Consider the following 16,623-nt stretch of genomic DNA (forward strand, 5'->3'; position numbering starts at 1 on the left):
GCCCGAGGGAAGCAGAAGACTTCCCTATGGGTTGGGTCCAGACAGCACATTGGGCCCTCTGTTCCCCTCAGAAGGGACTCCTCTATGAGAGTAACCTTTATTTTCCTCTTGATGGAGATTGTTGCAATACAGAGGATAGACTGACTTATTCAAAATTCCATTCATCTTCTAACTCGTCTGATAAAACCTAAAGGGGTCTTTCTCTTTAGCACACCTTCACATCCAAAGGCATAATACGTAATGGCCTTGACTTTCATTGTGGCCACTTTGAGCCACATAATAATATTTGTATTAACATTTTGTTTAGATTGTCTGTTGTTTTGGAAGCAGCTGTAAGTATTCCTTGCAATATGCAAGGAGAGCTGCTTTGTTGTTGTTATTGTTGTTGTTTTGTTTTGGTTTGGTTTGGTTTGGTTTTGGTTGGGTGGTTAGTTTCTTTTTTTTTTTTTTCCCCCTTTTTTTCACTCACAGCTGTGACAACTTCTTATATCTAAAAGTATAGAGAAGTTGTTGAATGCTGCTTGTCTTCAGTGTCTGTCTAGCTTTAAGTCTAACAGGAAAATGAGGCAAAACAGCAAGGTTATGTTCATAGCTCAATAGCTCTATCTATTTCTTGGAATTTTCAAGTTTAAAAATGGCAGAGGATGTGCAGTAGAGTCTTCAGAAATAAAGGATTTCAATAGCACAATGCTCAAGCATGTGGGAGGTTAGTGGAGAAAGAACATCTTTACCTTCACAAAAATTGTACAGGAGCACATTATTCATTTATATGACATATACTTCCCTGCAGTGATAACAACTAAGAAAGCAGAAGGTGAATATCTACTTCCAGATGCACACCAACTGTCAGTCAACAGAAATAAACCGGAGGCTACAATGAATTCAGATTAAATTGAATCAATTTTTAGGCAAGAGACAAACAGATGGTATCTTAGGTATGCTATACTTTGATGTGTACCTGTGCTTTCATCTTTCCTTAAGCTGCTGTGGGATCACTGGTGAGCAAAAGCAGCCACATGGACAAGGAGCAGATATGCTAAGTAAACTGACAGTGTCACGAACTGTTTAGCCTGCATAATCTAGAGAGAGAAGGAATGACAGACCTCATGGAACAGTTCATTGATCTGCCTCCCCTTATCATTTTAAGCACTAGCTTTCTAAAACAAACCCATTCCTTAAGGAAAAAAATTCTGTTTGGACTGACAAGGTAAAAGGATGATCTAGTCTCATCTGGAGAGCAGGCATTTTCATAAGAGGCTGAGAAATGTCCTCTGCCTTTTCTGCTATGGGATTTTATTTGTAACCATGGTGTCATCCAGTGTGGCTTAGGGTAATTGCTTAATGGAACCTATCAGATGTGGGAACTTTGTAATTTTTATATACATGCATCTACCACTAAATTTCACAACCAGTATAAGCATAAGCTGACTGTCCTGATGTTGGCAGGGATAGAGTTAATTTTCTTCATAAAGGCTCATGTGGTGCTGTGCTTTGTATTTGTGGTGAAAATATGGTTGAAAACAATATGCTGGTGAAAACAGCAATGCTTCAGTTGTTGCAGAACACAGGGCCAAGGACCTTTCAGCTTGTGGTGCTGCCCCACCAGTGAGGAGGCTGGAGGTGCACCAGGAGCTGGGAGTGAGCAAGTGGCTATGTGGAGCTCAGCTGCATGCCAGGGCTGAACCACAACAGTGACACAGATCTTTTCTCTCCTTCTTCTTTCCTTCCTGCCTCCCTTCCTCCCTCCCTTCCTTCCTTATCCTTCCTGTGTCTGAATGTCCTAATAGTGGTTATATTTGTTCACAATCAGCTGCCAACTTGGAAATAAGGGAAAAGTTAGTAGGGCCATTCCTTGCGACAATAAGGAGTCACTCCCAAACCTCAACAGATGTGCCTCTGCAACTTTCTCCTATTTTCATTATCCTTATCCTGGGTCTCACTTCTGATTTTTGCAGATTTTCGTTCTTGTTTTTGTGTTTGTTTTTTCGATATTTTCAAGGTTGCATTGAATGTGTTAGTGACAGAGTTCTCACCCTTTGCATTTGGCCATGATTCTGATGGAGTGTGAAAAACATAAAGCAAAATTAATTAATTCAATAACGGGATTCTGAATACTTACACATGGTGTTTAATCACATTACACATATAATTTAAAATGTAACTTTACCACAGGAATTCACTTGAGAAACATTTTATTTTTTTATTTTTTTTTTTGCCTCTAAGTGGAAAGAAAGAAGAGCTCGCTCAAATCTGTTTAAATTATTTTAAAGAAAGTCTGACATCTTCCTGTCATCTTCACTTTCTTCAACAGCTGCTTCTTCTGTCAAGTTCAGACGGAGTTTGTGGCATGCCTGGAACAAGAAACCATTGACAAACCTGAGTGTATTGGCAAGATTTCCACTTACCATAAAGGAATATGGTTCAGAGGTAGTCGTGGACTTCTTGGACTCCTAGTACAGGTCAAAGGATACTTTGGGACCAGGGAGGTATCTGAGGTAACAGGATCAGATTTGAGAGCCAAATATAGAGCGTTTTAACCACCATAGCAGATATAACTATTAAGTTTCTTGGTACTGTGTCATTTTTATACTACAAGCTTAAGTATTAAAGTGTCATTATCTGCAAGGGACAAAAAATCATTCTGAGGTATCAACTCAGAAGTAGGCTCTGATGTTAAGGTATTTTTGGGGTCTGTTCTAGGAATTTTCTCCTACAGGGAGATACCTGTACCTTGGAGCAGGGGGCCTCTGTCCACAGGCAACAGCCTCATGTAGGGAAGAAAAATGTTACCAATTTCAAAAATCAGAGAGCCGCTTCAGGAAAAACAAGCAGTGGGCCCAGAGGATGATTCCCCCACTTAGCAGTATGCAATTTGAGATGGCCTGGGACAGCCTGCATGATTTAGGATCCTCACTCCTTAAAAATGGTGTAAGAGGAGACCCTGAGTGCCCATTATAAATGAAAATAACTACCTCCTAAAAAGACAGGGTGTCTGTTGTGGTATTTGAAATCTGTAATGTCTTTTAGCAAGAAGAAGACTTCTGGAACTGAAGAGACTTTTTCTGCCCAGAGGCAAAAATATCTAATCCCTTTATTTCCAGTGTGAGCTATAATTAATGACTGATCGAGGAGAGTGCACCATATGCTGATGAGGGGAAAAAAATGCCAGGGAAAAAAATGTCTTGTAGCCTGGACACAGCAAGAAAGAGCTGACAAGTAGTTTCCACTCTCCTCCTCTTTATATACTGGGTGACACAGAAGGTGGTGACCTAGTTTTAGAAGACAGTGTTAGCTCAAATAACTCCCACTTAATCTATACAACACATGAATGCATCAGAAGGGAAAGGCACCTGGGTAAGTGTTCACAAAAGAAATGTCTGAGTAAATGCACAAGTGGAGAGATTGGGAAAAAAAAAAAAAAAAAAAAAGGTTACAAGAAATGTGGTTCCGCTCCCCAGGGTAAGAAAATTGTCTGTCCACAGCAGTTCATACACCTTCATTTTAAGAAAGTCAGGATTCAGAAAGAACTCACTAGGTGCCTCAGTAAAGCTCACATGGCTATGGAAGAATGAAATGCATGTTTTTATTTAATGTGAAAGGTTAAAGTATGCTACGTAGGCAGCAATAAAGAAGCACAATCACCACTGCTAGATATTTCACTAGAGACAATTCACAAAGTCAAGATATGCTTTAACAAAATGTGAAGAAATGAGAACTTTGCTCAGGCACCAAAGCTATCAGCCCCAAATCAGTCATTGATAAAAAATGGGAAAGCACTGATCACATTCCCAGCTTCAGTTTCAATTGTATCATAAACCCATTTCCTATTGCAGCGACATTCTGGTCCACATTTATTTGAATTGCATTTGGGGCAAGGATAGAAGCAACCCAGGCAGTTCTTCTCCAGGCAGTCACACAAATCGATGTTATTACAAAGCAGCCGGCCATGTTTGTCATACTTCTTCATAATTCTGCAATAGCAAAGAAAAAGTGATTATTAGAGACTGTTTTTTTGTTTGTTTGTTTTTTGTTTTTTTCCCCCAGAACTGCTTTCATGTGTAATAAAAAATCACTCTGAAAAATATTAATGCATTTATTCATTCCATTTATAAATGTAAATATAATGTAATGTAAAAACGGCATGCTAGCCATTTTAAAATAGAAATATATAATATATTATATCTTACTTGGGCTTATTAAAAAAATCTTGGTTCATCTGTGAAATGCATGCTTTTTTTTTCTGCTCTCTAGTTTCAGGATTGAAGTCAGCTACCTGAGGTCCTGGATTTTGAAAAGCTAAGCATTTTAGTTGTCTCTCGATTTGTTGCTAAGAAAAACAAACAAGAGCAAAGTTACAAAAATTTCTGTAGGTAGAACAAACATTTACTAGCTACCAAATGCCCTCCCTGTCTTCCAAATGACAGTAAGTATTCTTGATAACTCAAAACAACACAGGTAGAAAGGTGAGGCAAAACTCAACATAAATTAAGGTAATACTGTTTTAAATATTTCCTTGTCTAGCTGTTAATTGATTATTCCATTGACTAAAAATGTAGAACCTAACAGGACAGGGAACAGTCAGTCAGGACTGAATAGAGATTCTTACTCGGGTACAGTGGCATGGTTTGAAAGTTGTCTTGTGGGAGGCAGAAATCACATATTTTTTCTTCAACTTGATTGATTATGTAAAAACAAGTAATATAACCATTCACATCTCAACTGGATTGGCCCTTATCTTCACTGAGGTGCCTATAACTCTGCTTTGTTCAAACAGTCTTGGGACAAAGGAAATGTGTGGAGAAGCAGCTAGTGTATTTGGTAAGTGATAACCAAGGGACAAGCACAGACAAAAGTAAAGAAGCTAAACTAAACACCTTTAGTAGAGACACAGTTTCTGAGATATAGGAGGAAGTATTTTCTTGCATGTTTTATAGAATTCATGTTTGCACTTATCTAAAACTGCTGAATAGTTCTGGAGGTTAAAACTTCAGCTCTGTTTCCTGTGACTCCACATAGCCCATGTATGTTGACAGTCATTTCTAAAGTCATCTTGGGCTTTCTGTCAATTTCTCTTTAGACAATGACTGTGGACACTATATATTCAGTTATAATTCATTATGCACAGGCATAAATGTGCATACAAATTGATATTTTATTTTAAAAATGGAGGTGAGTTGCCACCCCTCGGCTTTTGTGGAGGGTGTTGATCCTTTCAGAATCCACACTGATTTCAAAATCAGCTGAGTTCCTTCATTGTTTCTCATGGAGAAAACAGTGGCAGTTCAGTCCAATCTACTGATTTAGAAATATACATGCTCTTGAATGCACTTCACAGAATCACAGAATCGTCTAGCTTGGAAGTAACCTCCAAGATCACCTAGCCCAACCTCTGACCTAACACTAACAAGTCCTCCACTAAATCATATCACTGAGTTCAACATCTAAACATCTTTTAAAGACCTCCAGGGATGGTGACTCCACCACTTCCCTGGGCAGCCCATTCCAATGCCTCACAACCCTTTCAGTAAAGAAGTTCTTCCTAATATCCAGCCTAAACCTCCCCTGGTGCAACTTTAGCCCATTACCCTTCATCCTGTCGCCAAGCAAGTGGGAGAATAGACCAACCCCAATCTTGCTACAGCCTCCTTTAAGGTACCTATCGAGGGCAATAAGGTCACTCCTGAGCCTCCTTTTCTCCAGGCTGAACAACCCCATCTTCCTCAGCCGCTCCTCGTAGGACTTGTTCTCCAGACCCCTCACCAGCTTCGTCGCCCTTCTCTGGACCTGCTCAAGCACCTCGATGTCCTTCTTCTAGCGAAGGGCCCAAAACTGAACACAGTACTCGAGGTGCGGCCTCATCAGAGCTGAGTACAGGGGGACGATCACTACCCTAGCCCTGCTGGCCACACTTCTTCTTATACAAGCCAGGATGCTGTTGGCCTTCTTGGCCACCTGAGCACACTGCTGGCTCATATTCAGCCCACTATCTACCAATACTCCCAGGTCCTTCTCTGCCAGGGAGCTCTCCAACCACTCATCTCCCAGCCTGTAGCTCTGCTTGGGGTTATTGCGCCCCAGGTGCAGGACCCGGCACTTGGCCTTGTTGAACTTCATACAGTTGACCTCAGCCCATCGGTGCAGCCTATCCAGATCCTCCTGCAGAACCTTCCTACCCTCCAGCAGATCAACACACGCACCTAACCTGGTGTTGTCTACAAACTTACTGAGGGTGCACTCGATCCCCTCATCCAGATCATCGATAACGATATTAAAGAGGACTGGTCCAGTACCAAGCCCTGGGGAACACCACTAGTGACCAGATCTGACTTAGTGACTTATTTACTACAGGTCATTGGTGCTGTGCATCTTCAGTTGAATTCTCATGAAAACTAACTGGGCAATCTCATGCACCTACATTATTCAGACATTTCTGCTTTGGAGTGTGAGGTAGATTTTTGGTGCAGAAGATATATTCCAGTGTCATCACAGCCTGTGATCATAAAAAATGTGATTTCAAGTTTGAAACAAATCATAAGTTATCCCTCTAAGAATACTTTTTTTTTTTCTTTCACATTTACTTAGAGCTCTGAAGTACTCCTAGCCCTCTATCTTACTGCCCTGCAAACTTGACTATTTTGCTGTTGTCATTACCGATATTTCCCTATGACTCCAGCTTTTTATTTTTATAATCATGAAAGAAATTGAAGGCAAATGGCAAGGATCTTGACAACAAAATGGGACTAGAGAAGTCATACCAATCTTTTTTGGGTTTTTGAGCAGTCCTTAGTAGGAGAGACATTTCCTTCTGCAGATGTTTTCTGTCCAGTGTTGCTTTTCTTGCCATTTGCTTCCATGTGATCACTCATTTGATTACTCTTATGAAATACATACACACATGTTAGATATATACAAAAGTGTAAGAATCTCAGAATTTTAAGTGAACATTTTAAGGTTAGTAGGTGATATCCACATTAGACATTTATGTGTTATTAACCAACACCAAACACATAACAAAATGCAGCACAGTATCAGCCCTGATTTTAAAACTGCATTAAAATAATATAATATAGAGCTGTATCACCAAAGCCATTCTGTTATTCATCATTAAGCAAAACTCAAAGCAATTCTGTCATCTCTGAGTCTGCTACTAACTCCACATCACCACTTTGTCACCTTTAATGTAATAAAAGTGAGGACCGGTATTCTCACTGAACGCACAAAAACCATCTGTGGTGTCCAGTGGAGTTGAAGCCAACAGAAGGTATGAGCAGTCGTTTCGCTTACCAGAAGGTGACACTGTTGTTCTAGCTGCAATTCCTTTTGTAATGCTCCAAAAATGAGCGGGTGGGCTGATTGGAGTGGGGAGGGTGGTTCTGGAGGCTTTCAGCCGATTAACTAGAAGAAAACTTCTTGACATTTATATTTCAGCCACTAGATTTGCAAGAGATTTTTGCTTATAAATAGAGCCTAGTAATAATGATAATAGTTAATAATAGTAATAATACCTAACTTTTTAGGTTTAATGGAAAAAAAGTGCATCACTTAGTCAGCTAACAAAGCACCCATGAGGACTATGGGTTCTGTGAGTCTGCCTTACAAATGCCATCCTTCTCCTCCCTGTCACACGGAAACGGTGGTGACAACTGTTCAGGATAGATGTTAACTACTTCTTTTTACTCAGCTTGTGAAACCACTTGCTTACAACTTAGTACAAGTATGTAACTCGAGTGCCTCTTCATTAGTGCGGGCAGCACCAGAAGTATTTAACCTTCTTTTTGGAGTTCCTCTAACCCTTCCCCTGGTGCTGCCCAGTCACTCCCATTAACTCTGCCAATTAGCACAGGGGTCTTTGCCAGGTTACCCTGTGCATTAGGATTGTTGCCCAAGCCCTATTCCAGAGATCTTTGCTTAACCATTACCAAAGGGCCAGCATCTCTCTGTGGGAAGCAGGAGAGGAGTCCAGGCCTTTAATACCTCTCCGCAGCCAAAGTAGGATTAGCAATGAGAAAGAAGTGAGCTTGTAGTAGCAGGAGGTGACACTTCCTTTGAGAGGCAGAAGAACAGCCTTCAAACTGTTTCAGAGAGGTTTTCCCTTTATCTTATTCAGTGACACTCTTCACAACAGGATGCTCTGGAGCAAGTTTCAATCCTGGTACTCAGGTATCTTCACAGGCTTAGCAAAGAAAAGCTATTAACAGGCAACTAACATTTGCTTTATGGGAGAGCCTGCTTCCCTGGAAATTTGCTAGGGACCCACAAATAAAACAAGAAAGAAAGCCACCACTCCACAGAAAGTGAACACTGCTCTCAGTTTGCACTCAGCCTGGAGTCCTGATAAGGATTTTCCTCCTACATCTATTCTTATGTTCAACCATGCACGTAACATTGTCAAAGCACTTTATCAGTATGCACGAGCATCATCTTTGCCTGCTTGTCCTCCAGGAGCAGGACAGCCATCAGCACCTACCACTGTAAGTGTGCAGAATTTCCCAGTGTCTTTTGGTGTTGTAAATATTTGACCCCTTTGTAAACTAGGTCCTAGCTTTTATCTGGAGCCAAATATCCCAAATCAGACGCCACTTCTAAAATCTTGGCAGAAAAGGAACAAGGCCATGTCTCTTTCCAAACAACATACTTCAAATACCCTCACAGGTGCTAATTGAGTATATTCTGCAGAGAAAATGTAGCACATTTCTGTCTCCACATAATTGTAGATATAAAGTGTTAAGTTTTAATCTCCAAGAAAGACAATAAGGGACTAGGAAACTGTGCAAGATTTAGAAACTGGTGAGACCCACAGGACTCATTTTCCTCCAGAACATGTCCTGACAGGGGGGAAGGATGGGGAAAAGAGGGAGACTGTGAAACTCAGACATCCACTCTCAAGTCTGCAAAACCAGAGGAAATGATTTTTTTTTTTTTTTTCCTGAAGTACTGTTTATCCATCCAATGTGAGTAAACTTTTGGTCTACTGTGTCTGGATGTAGTGATAAACCAGGGACAATGCATTCAACTCCAGTCATTTTCATTCAGATTTCAACTCTGATGTCTCTAGAGGAAAGACACTAGTTGCACTGTTCCTCCCCCAAAAACTCTGCTCTCCAAAATCTCTTTAGCAGAGCAAGATCTTCCTGGGGGTGATCAGCCACAACCCAAAATACCGCTGTGACTGCAGCATACGGCTGAGAAATGGCAATTTCAACACAGATCCTTGGCACAGCCAAAAGCAAAGCTAAAAGCAGATTAGGGGAGGAAAAAATCAGAGGCTGTGTTATATTAAAAGAGACTTGGTCTTATCCAAGTGACAGATGTTTCTGTTCAGAGAATAGTTTCAGAAGATGTTGGGATTTGGAAGGAGCTGCATTTGTTTATGATTTTCATAAGAGAAATATTTTCCTGTATTGCTCTTTCAAGAATTTAATATTCCTATTTATGATCCTTGCAGATTGCACTGTCTAAATATTTCAGCTGGTGAAATGTGATGACCACCATTCCAGATACTTTAGCAGCCTACAGCTAGTATCTCTGTAGGGCTTTCCAGAGTGATTGCATGCTGTTTTCAAGCTGCATTTGTTCACTCCAGGGGACCTCTGGCTTGGATCTGTAACCATGTCCCTCACCTTCACCAGGGCAAAAGAGGGTGCAACCCTATACCCAAATGGACTAGAATGAGACATTTCAATGGTCACATCTTCCTCATAAAGTAGTTTTTCAGAGATGTCTGTGGGCTGAGACCAGTAGTCAGGTTTGTGGTACATTCTCATATGCATCTTGAAATCTCTATAGGAAATCTGGTGACAGCCTAATTAAGGATGAGAATAAATTAATCTTCCTCAGAATCAGTTGTGGGCTGAGCTGCCATGAAGTGGAAAGGCCACTTACCACCTTGTGTACACCTTCTCTCATACCCCCAAATGTGCATCTGTGTTCCCGAGATGGCCTTTAAGGCAGCAAGGAAACATAGATCAAATGAAGAAATAGGTCTCATCTTTTGCAGCTCAGCAAGGGTTTACTCTGGTGGTAACAGAGATTGCTCCATGGTGCCAGAGTGGCCCATTCTGTGACAAGAGTCCCTCAGAGCAAATCCTGCCCTCTCCCAGTAAAATAAAACTAATCATCATGAATTTTCCCTTCTAGTCCAAGAGCCTTTCTGCCATACTTGGAAGTGGGGGATCCTTTAGCAGAACCCTTAGAGAGAATTTAAAAACCATGTGCACCTGCAGGTGGTCATGCAATAGGCAGAAGAGATCTGCCAGACTCACCTTCTGAAAAACTGCAGTTCTGAAGGGGATATGCTCAGTTCAGAGTAGACCATAAGAAAGAAAGGAGCTTCTCCAGAATTTTATGTTGTGCTTACCAGGGAAGGAGGCTGTCACAGCACAGGTTTCTTGCTGCACAGTTCCTCTGACAGTGAGAGTATGACGTCAGCCCCACAGTGACTGAAACAGAAGACAAATAATCAAAATAACATTCCCTGGAGAAGCAGGCTGAAGACAGTGCCAGGTAACAATCTTAAAGAACCTCACACTTCCTGTCTCATTAATTATGGTTTTTAAGTAGTACTTATCACAAAGAGTGTAAATAGAGAAACAATAAAAATGGGAATAAGAATCCTCGTGTTACTTCCATCTGTTGTGTCTTCATAGAGCAAACGTATAAGCTTTTTTATCTTAAAGAATAACTAAATAACAAAACTGTAATAACTATTGCATTTTACATTTTGTTTTGTTTTGTTTTGTTTTGTTTTTCAGAACAAGGATGCAGCAAAGTCATATTCTACCATATACCTTTTAGACAAAATGTTTGGATTCTGTTTTCATCTCCAATAGTCAAAAGTCACCAAATAAATACACTCCCTAATAGCTACACTGACATCACAACCTCACGGTTTAGCTTGCTGCCTTTCGTGATTGTTTATTTTCCCGATGGAGTCAATTCAGGCTCCTCCTGTTACCTCCAGATGCCAGTTGCCAGCATGCCACAATCATTGATGGCTTTCACTGCTCTTCCTTAGAATGCTACTAAAACCTAAAGGACATCCAAAGCTGTCAAGTCTTATAAATTCTTCTGTGTGCTTAGACAAATAGTTCAGAACATCCTTTTAACTTCATCATCCATTCTCTAAGGCATTTCACAACCCAGTCTGAGGGCAAGTATATTTATCATTTACTATTTTCTTTTCTTTCCCTCCAAACATTTTTAAAACCAAACCAAACTAAACCAAACCAAACCAAAACAAACAAACAAACAAACAAACACTTTCTAGCAGCAGACCTTAGCTAGGTGATTTAAATGATGCTACACATGCACTTGTTTTGTTTCCCAGACTGTCTTCCTTGTCCTGAAAAATAAAACAGAAATCCCTCAAGGGAGAAGAAAAATCTAAACCTCCAAGGTACTCCTGCAACAATAAGAAACAGATAAAAAACTACCACCTGTTTTATTTTCCTACATATTTTTCATTATTTTTCTGATCTTTCCATATAATGCAGAAAAGAGGAATTAATATCTCTACAAATACAAAATGTATTATTAAACCAGGTTATGTTTAATATCTCATTTTCTTCAGTTTGGTGTCCTCCTAATACTTATACATATATGAACTTTTGAACTTTATGTTCATGAATTATCAAGGATGTATTGTTGTTTTTTTTAGTTAGTTAGTTTTTTTTTTTTTTTTTTTTTTTTTTTTTTTTTTTTATCATGTCAGATAATAGCTAGCAGCCTGAAATCTACTCAGAATAGTTTGGTACTCTGTTAGGCTATGAGTGAGGGTATACACATACATTAAAGCTTTTGGTGACATTTAGAGGGATTGATACCAGTGGCAAAACTCCCAGTGGTTCCTACAGAGGCAAATCTTCCCTTCTCTGAGTATGCAACTGCAAATATGTATTGGGAGATGTGATGCAAATGTCCCTATTATTTCAAGGAGAGGAGAGGCGAGTAGAGGGGAGAGGAAGGGAGAGGAGAGTAGAAAGGAGGAGAGGGGAGGCGAGGGAAAGAGAGGGGAAGGGAGAAGAACCAACTCCCCCAGAAGTGATAGCGGGGGGGTGGAGGAGGGAATTGAAAAGGTAGAAGTGAGAATAATCATGGGTTGACATAAAGACAGCCGAATAGGTAAATCAGAAGTGGCACATGCAAGCAAGTCAAAGCAAGGAATTCATTCAATGTTCAGACACTTCCAGGAGAGCAGAGCTTATCATGCCTAACAGTTTATTGGGAAGGCAAATGCCATCACTCTAAACATCCCCCCTTTGCTCCTTTACCCCCAGTTTTATTGCTGACCATGATGTCATGTAATATGGGGTATCCCTTTGGTCAGTTAGGGTCAGCCCTGCTCCATCCCAGCTCCTTGCACACCCCTAGCCTCCTTGCTGGCAGGGCAGCATAAGAAGCTGAAAAACCTTTGGCTCTGTGCAAACACTGCTCAGCAAGAGCTGAAACATCGGTGTGTTATCAGCAATTTTGGTTCCAAATCTAAAACGCAGCACAATACAGGATGCTATGGAGAAAATTAACAATCCCAGCCAAAACCACTGCACCTTCCTTCTGTGCCACTGAGATCTGCAATATAAACTTATTGGCTGATATATAAACAGGTTTCTGTTTCATCACCCAAAAGATAAGAGTATTATGCAAGTATCTCAGTGGCCAGGCCAACACTGGACAGGCTTTATTCTGCAGGCAGACTGAATTATTCATTTCACTGTCAGCTTTCCTCCATGCAAATTCCCTCCACCATTAAATGACAATAAAAAATTTGCAACTGATTGGAAACAGATTGCTGCTGGTAGTTTTTCAGAACAGCATCAGATAAGCAGACTGAATACTGCCTCTGCTGGTACTTCTCATGCACCTGAGTGCATCTGTATCCTGCAGCTAGCAGGAAAGAGGCAGCTGGAAAGGAGAGACTGGATTTAAAAGCATTAAAAATGAGTGTGTAATGTCCTTACCCTTTTTGTAAATAGTTTCTTGGGGCTCTGTGGTTTCATTGTTTAAACGTAATTACAGGTGAGGTGTTCAGTGGAAAGAAAAAAAAAAAAAAAAAAAGAAAGTGCTCTGAAAAGGTCACTACAAACTTATTTGTAGAGATATTGATAAGAAGAGGTCATGACAGTCTTGTGTGACACCAGGGGAGAACAAAACACCTCTCTCCCCAGGGCAGGAGCTGTGAATCCTGCCTCCAGACCAGCTTGGCACCAGCAAGTTTTGTCCGCAGCCCCACCAGTGACAGGCCTCATGGCAGCAAAAGAGGCTGCTTCCTCCCAGCCAGTGCTGTTTCAAGCCCAAAGCCAGAGACATGGCTTAACTCTTTTCTTGTTTTCCATAACACCCTAGCTCAGGCGGGCTGCCTCAGCCAGGCCTTTCCCCACAACCCTCACCAGCCCTTTGTTGCTGTTGGGAGAGGGTCATCCAGCTTCCTCCCTTGGGCCCATGGTCTCCACACCTGCTGGCATGGCTGCTCTTCCCTCATGGCCATGTTATGCCATGCCACCCCAGGCCATGCCATAACCTCCTGTATGGTTATCTCCTCCCTTTACCACCCACACACATCCGGATGCTGGCAGCAGGAGCTGTGGGGAGCTCGGTGGGAGGTGGCCAGCACATCCCCACGCTGCTGGTTCCAACCGCCACCAACAGCCCCCCAGCAGGGCAAGAGGTGCTTTGGGAAAGTGTTTTGGAAAGAGTGAAAATGCCAGGCAAAGAGAGGAGTGAGGAAATTAAAATCTAAAAAAGCGAGAACAGCCACCAAGGCACAAAGGTCATCGAAGGAGGAGTGGAGCAGGTGCTCCTAGCAAGCTCTTCCGTGAGAGACTGCAATGCATGGAGAGGACCCAGGCAGGAGCAGGGAAGAGCATGAGGAGGAAGGGGCTGCAAAGAGGAACCATTACAGACCAAACACAACTGCTGCTCTCCATTCCCCTGCATCGCCCAGGGAGGAGGATGAGGGAGCGAATTTCTTCAGCCTGGGAGGAAGGACGGGAGGGGGGGGGGGGAAGGTGCTTTTATTTTTTTACTTTTGTTTCTCAGCCACCTACTTGGCAATGAATTAAACTCATCTTCCCCAAGTCAAGTCTGTTTTTGCCCATGACACTAACAGTAACCAATCACCCTGTCTTTGTCTTGATCCATAAGATTTTTCATGTCATTTTCTTCCCTGGTCCTCTCATAAAAGGGAAGTGAAACAGATCAGGTTGGGCATATGGCAGCTGGTTCCGGCTAGCCCACCACACCCCAGCCCACCATACCCTCTCAGGTCCTTCCCTCAGATAACGTCACGTTGCAAAGAAAGACAGAAAATGGCACCTGAAAGATCAGAGCCTGTTGTCTTTGCTAGAGAGGAGCCCCTGCACCTCTGGGCCAGGGCGTGTGGAGGTGACAGCTCTTTTTGTGCTCTGTGAGTCTCTCTACACAATGTGAGTGTGGTGAGGCCACATCACTCTTCGCTCATGACACCTTAGCCTGTGTTCCCTTCTCCCCACCCCATACCCACCTTTTCTGGGACTCACAACAACCCTGAAAGGATCAGGCTGGTCCTCCTGCCCTGTGCACACATACTATTTACATAGCCAGGTGGCGTGGGGCCTGTGCCTCACTGCTCAGACTCCACAGCTGATTTCTTTCTCCTCACCTGCCCCAAGAGCTCCTCAGGGTGCCAGGGAGGAAAGGGGCATGAGCTGGTGGGGCAGACACAACAGGTGGCACAGGGCAGAAGATGTCTGGCACTGCTTGGTGCTGGAGGATGAACGCCTGTGAGGGGACTGCAGCCTGTGGGCAACTCAGGCCAGGGGAAGGGACACTGCTGAGGAGCTGTGGATGACCCACACGAGGACCGGGATACCTTTGTTGGGATTATTAATCCCCATCTAGATGAACAACAGAGAACACAACATAATCCTTTGACATACATTAGGTTGAGTTACTTCAGGGCAAGGAAGCAGGGCACCCAACACACTCAAGATGCCTGAGCATCTCCATCTTTACCCCCTTCTTGTTCCCCTTGGATCTTGCTTCCCTCACTTTCTTCTTCATCCTGTCTCCTTTTTATACCCATAATCCTCTCACCTGTTTTCATCCTCCCTTCCCAAATATTCTGTCAGGTCCCTTACTCCTTCCATTGCATAATTTCTTCCACATCCTTGCAGTTCCCCTTGAGACTCCTGGCCAGTCGTGCATGTGTGCCATAAACTCAGAACAAGCTTAACTTTTTGACTTACACTCTCTCAGGGCAGAGAGCAGGACATAAGCCAAAAGGCTAATCTTTTCCCATCATATCTGTGTTTTTTGCCTTAGGGCCCACTGAATACATCCTGCCTATTAATAACACCTTCTCTCTCTGGAAATTTCCCTACACACCCTTACATCGTCACAACTGCTTGCCCCATGCCACCTACACAGCCTGCGTAAGTACTATAAAAGCTCATTTCCCATCCATGTCCTCATAATCATTTTCAATGAACTTCCTTTCACCTCATCTCCCTTTGCAATAAAGCAGCTTTCCAGCTCGCCATGGATTTCCTTTCCTCCACCTCACCCTCCCTTGCTGCAGCTCCCATTTGCCACTCCCAAATGTCTATGCTCAACTTGTACTCAATGGCAGTACGAACTGACATGGTACAGCTACTGATGCCACCATGTACAAATGTGCGGACTCTGTGTACTGGGTCTGGCTGGGATGTTAACTTTCCCTGCAGCAGCCCATACAGTGCTGTGCTCTGCACTTGTAGCTAGAACAGCAGTGGTATCACACCAGTGTTGTGTCTCCTGCTGAGCAGTGCTGGCACAGCATCAGGACTCTCTCTAACCCTGCTAGGGGGTGGGCAAAAAAGTGAGAAAAGAAACATCACCAGGCCAGCTGACCTAAACCAACCAAAGTGATATTTCCTACCATATGGTGTCACACTCAGCAATAAAAGGTGGAAAAAGGAAGAAGATCGGAAGGGTGGGCTCTCATTGCAAAAACGTCAGTCCTCCTCCTGAACACCAGCTACGTGCATTGAGGCCCTGTTCCAAGGATGTGGTCAAGCATTGCTCACTTGTGGGAAGTAGAGTAATTTCCTTCTTCTGCATTTCCACATAACCTTTATTTGTTTTGTTTTGTTTTTGTTTTTGTTTTTGTTTTTTCCCTTTCCCCCTTTCCTTTTCCCCTTTCTCTTTTTTCCCCTTTAGTTAAATTGTTTAGTTAATAATAATCTTTCCTTAATATATTTTTTTTCCTTTAATTAAATTATCTTTATCTCAACTTGTGAGTTGTTCTTTACTTTACTTCTTCCCCTCCTCATCTAGGGAGGGGGAGTGAGAGAGTGGTTGTGGTGTTTAGCTGCCCAGCATGGTAAAACCACCACACTCTGGAAGCAAGAGAGATCCTACACAGGCAGCTTGCTCAGAAATCACCTTCAGCATTTCCCTCTGTCACGAAACCTGTTCAGCTGCAGTCTGAAAGACAGAATGTCAGCCAAGAGGTGCACATCAGTCAGGACTGCCTATTTGAAAATAACTTCTAGTTTAAAACTGTTTTAATCCTTATTTACATAATGGTTATTTTTTGGTGTTTTGTTTTTTGTTTTGTTTTGTTTTTCAATTAAGATTTTTTTCTTCAGTAGAAAGAAGAAAATATCA

At 42.2% G+C, this 16,623-nt stretch overlaps 1 protein-coding gene across 1 annotated transcript; it reads right to left on the reverse strand.

The window, feature by feature from the left end:
- Window positions 1–3,748: 3,748 nt before the first annotated feature.
- On the reverse strand, window positions 3,749–6,866 carry ARL14EPL (ARF like GTPase 14 effector protein like; the record flags this gene model as incomplete). Its single annotated transcript, XM_082784105.1, has 3 exons — window positions 3,749–3,971; window positions 4,188–4,327; window positions 6,756–6,866. 3 exons carry the CDS (start codon window positions 6,864–6,866, stop codon window positions 3,749–3,751), a joined length of 474 nt encoding a protein of 157 aa, XP_082640231.1.
- Between the last annotated feature and the right edge of the window lie 9,757 nt (window positions 6,867–16,623).

This window comes from Aythya marila, assembly GCF_965140915.1.
Source record: "Aythya marila genome assembly, chromosome: Z".
NCBI lineage: Eukaryota > Metazoa > Chordata > Aves > Anseriformes > Anatidae > Aythya > Aythya marila.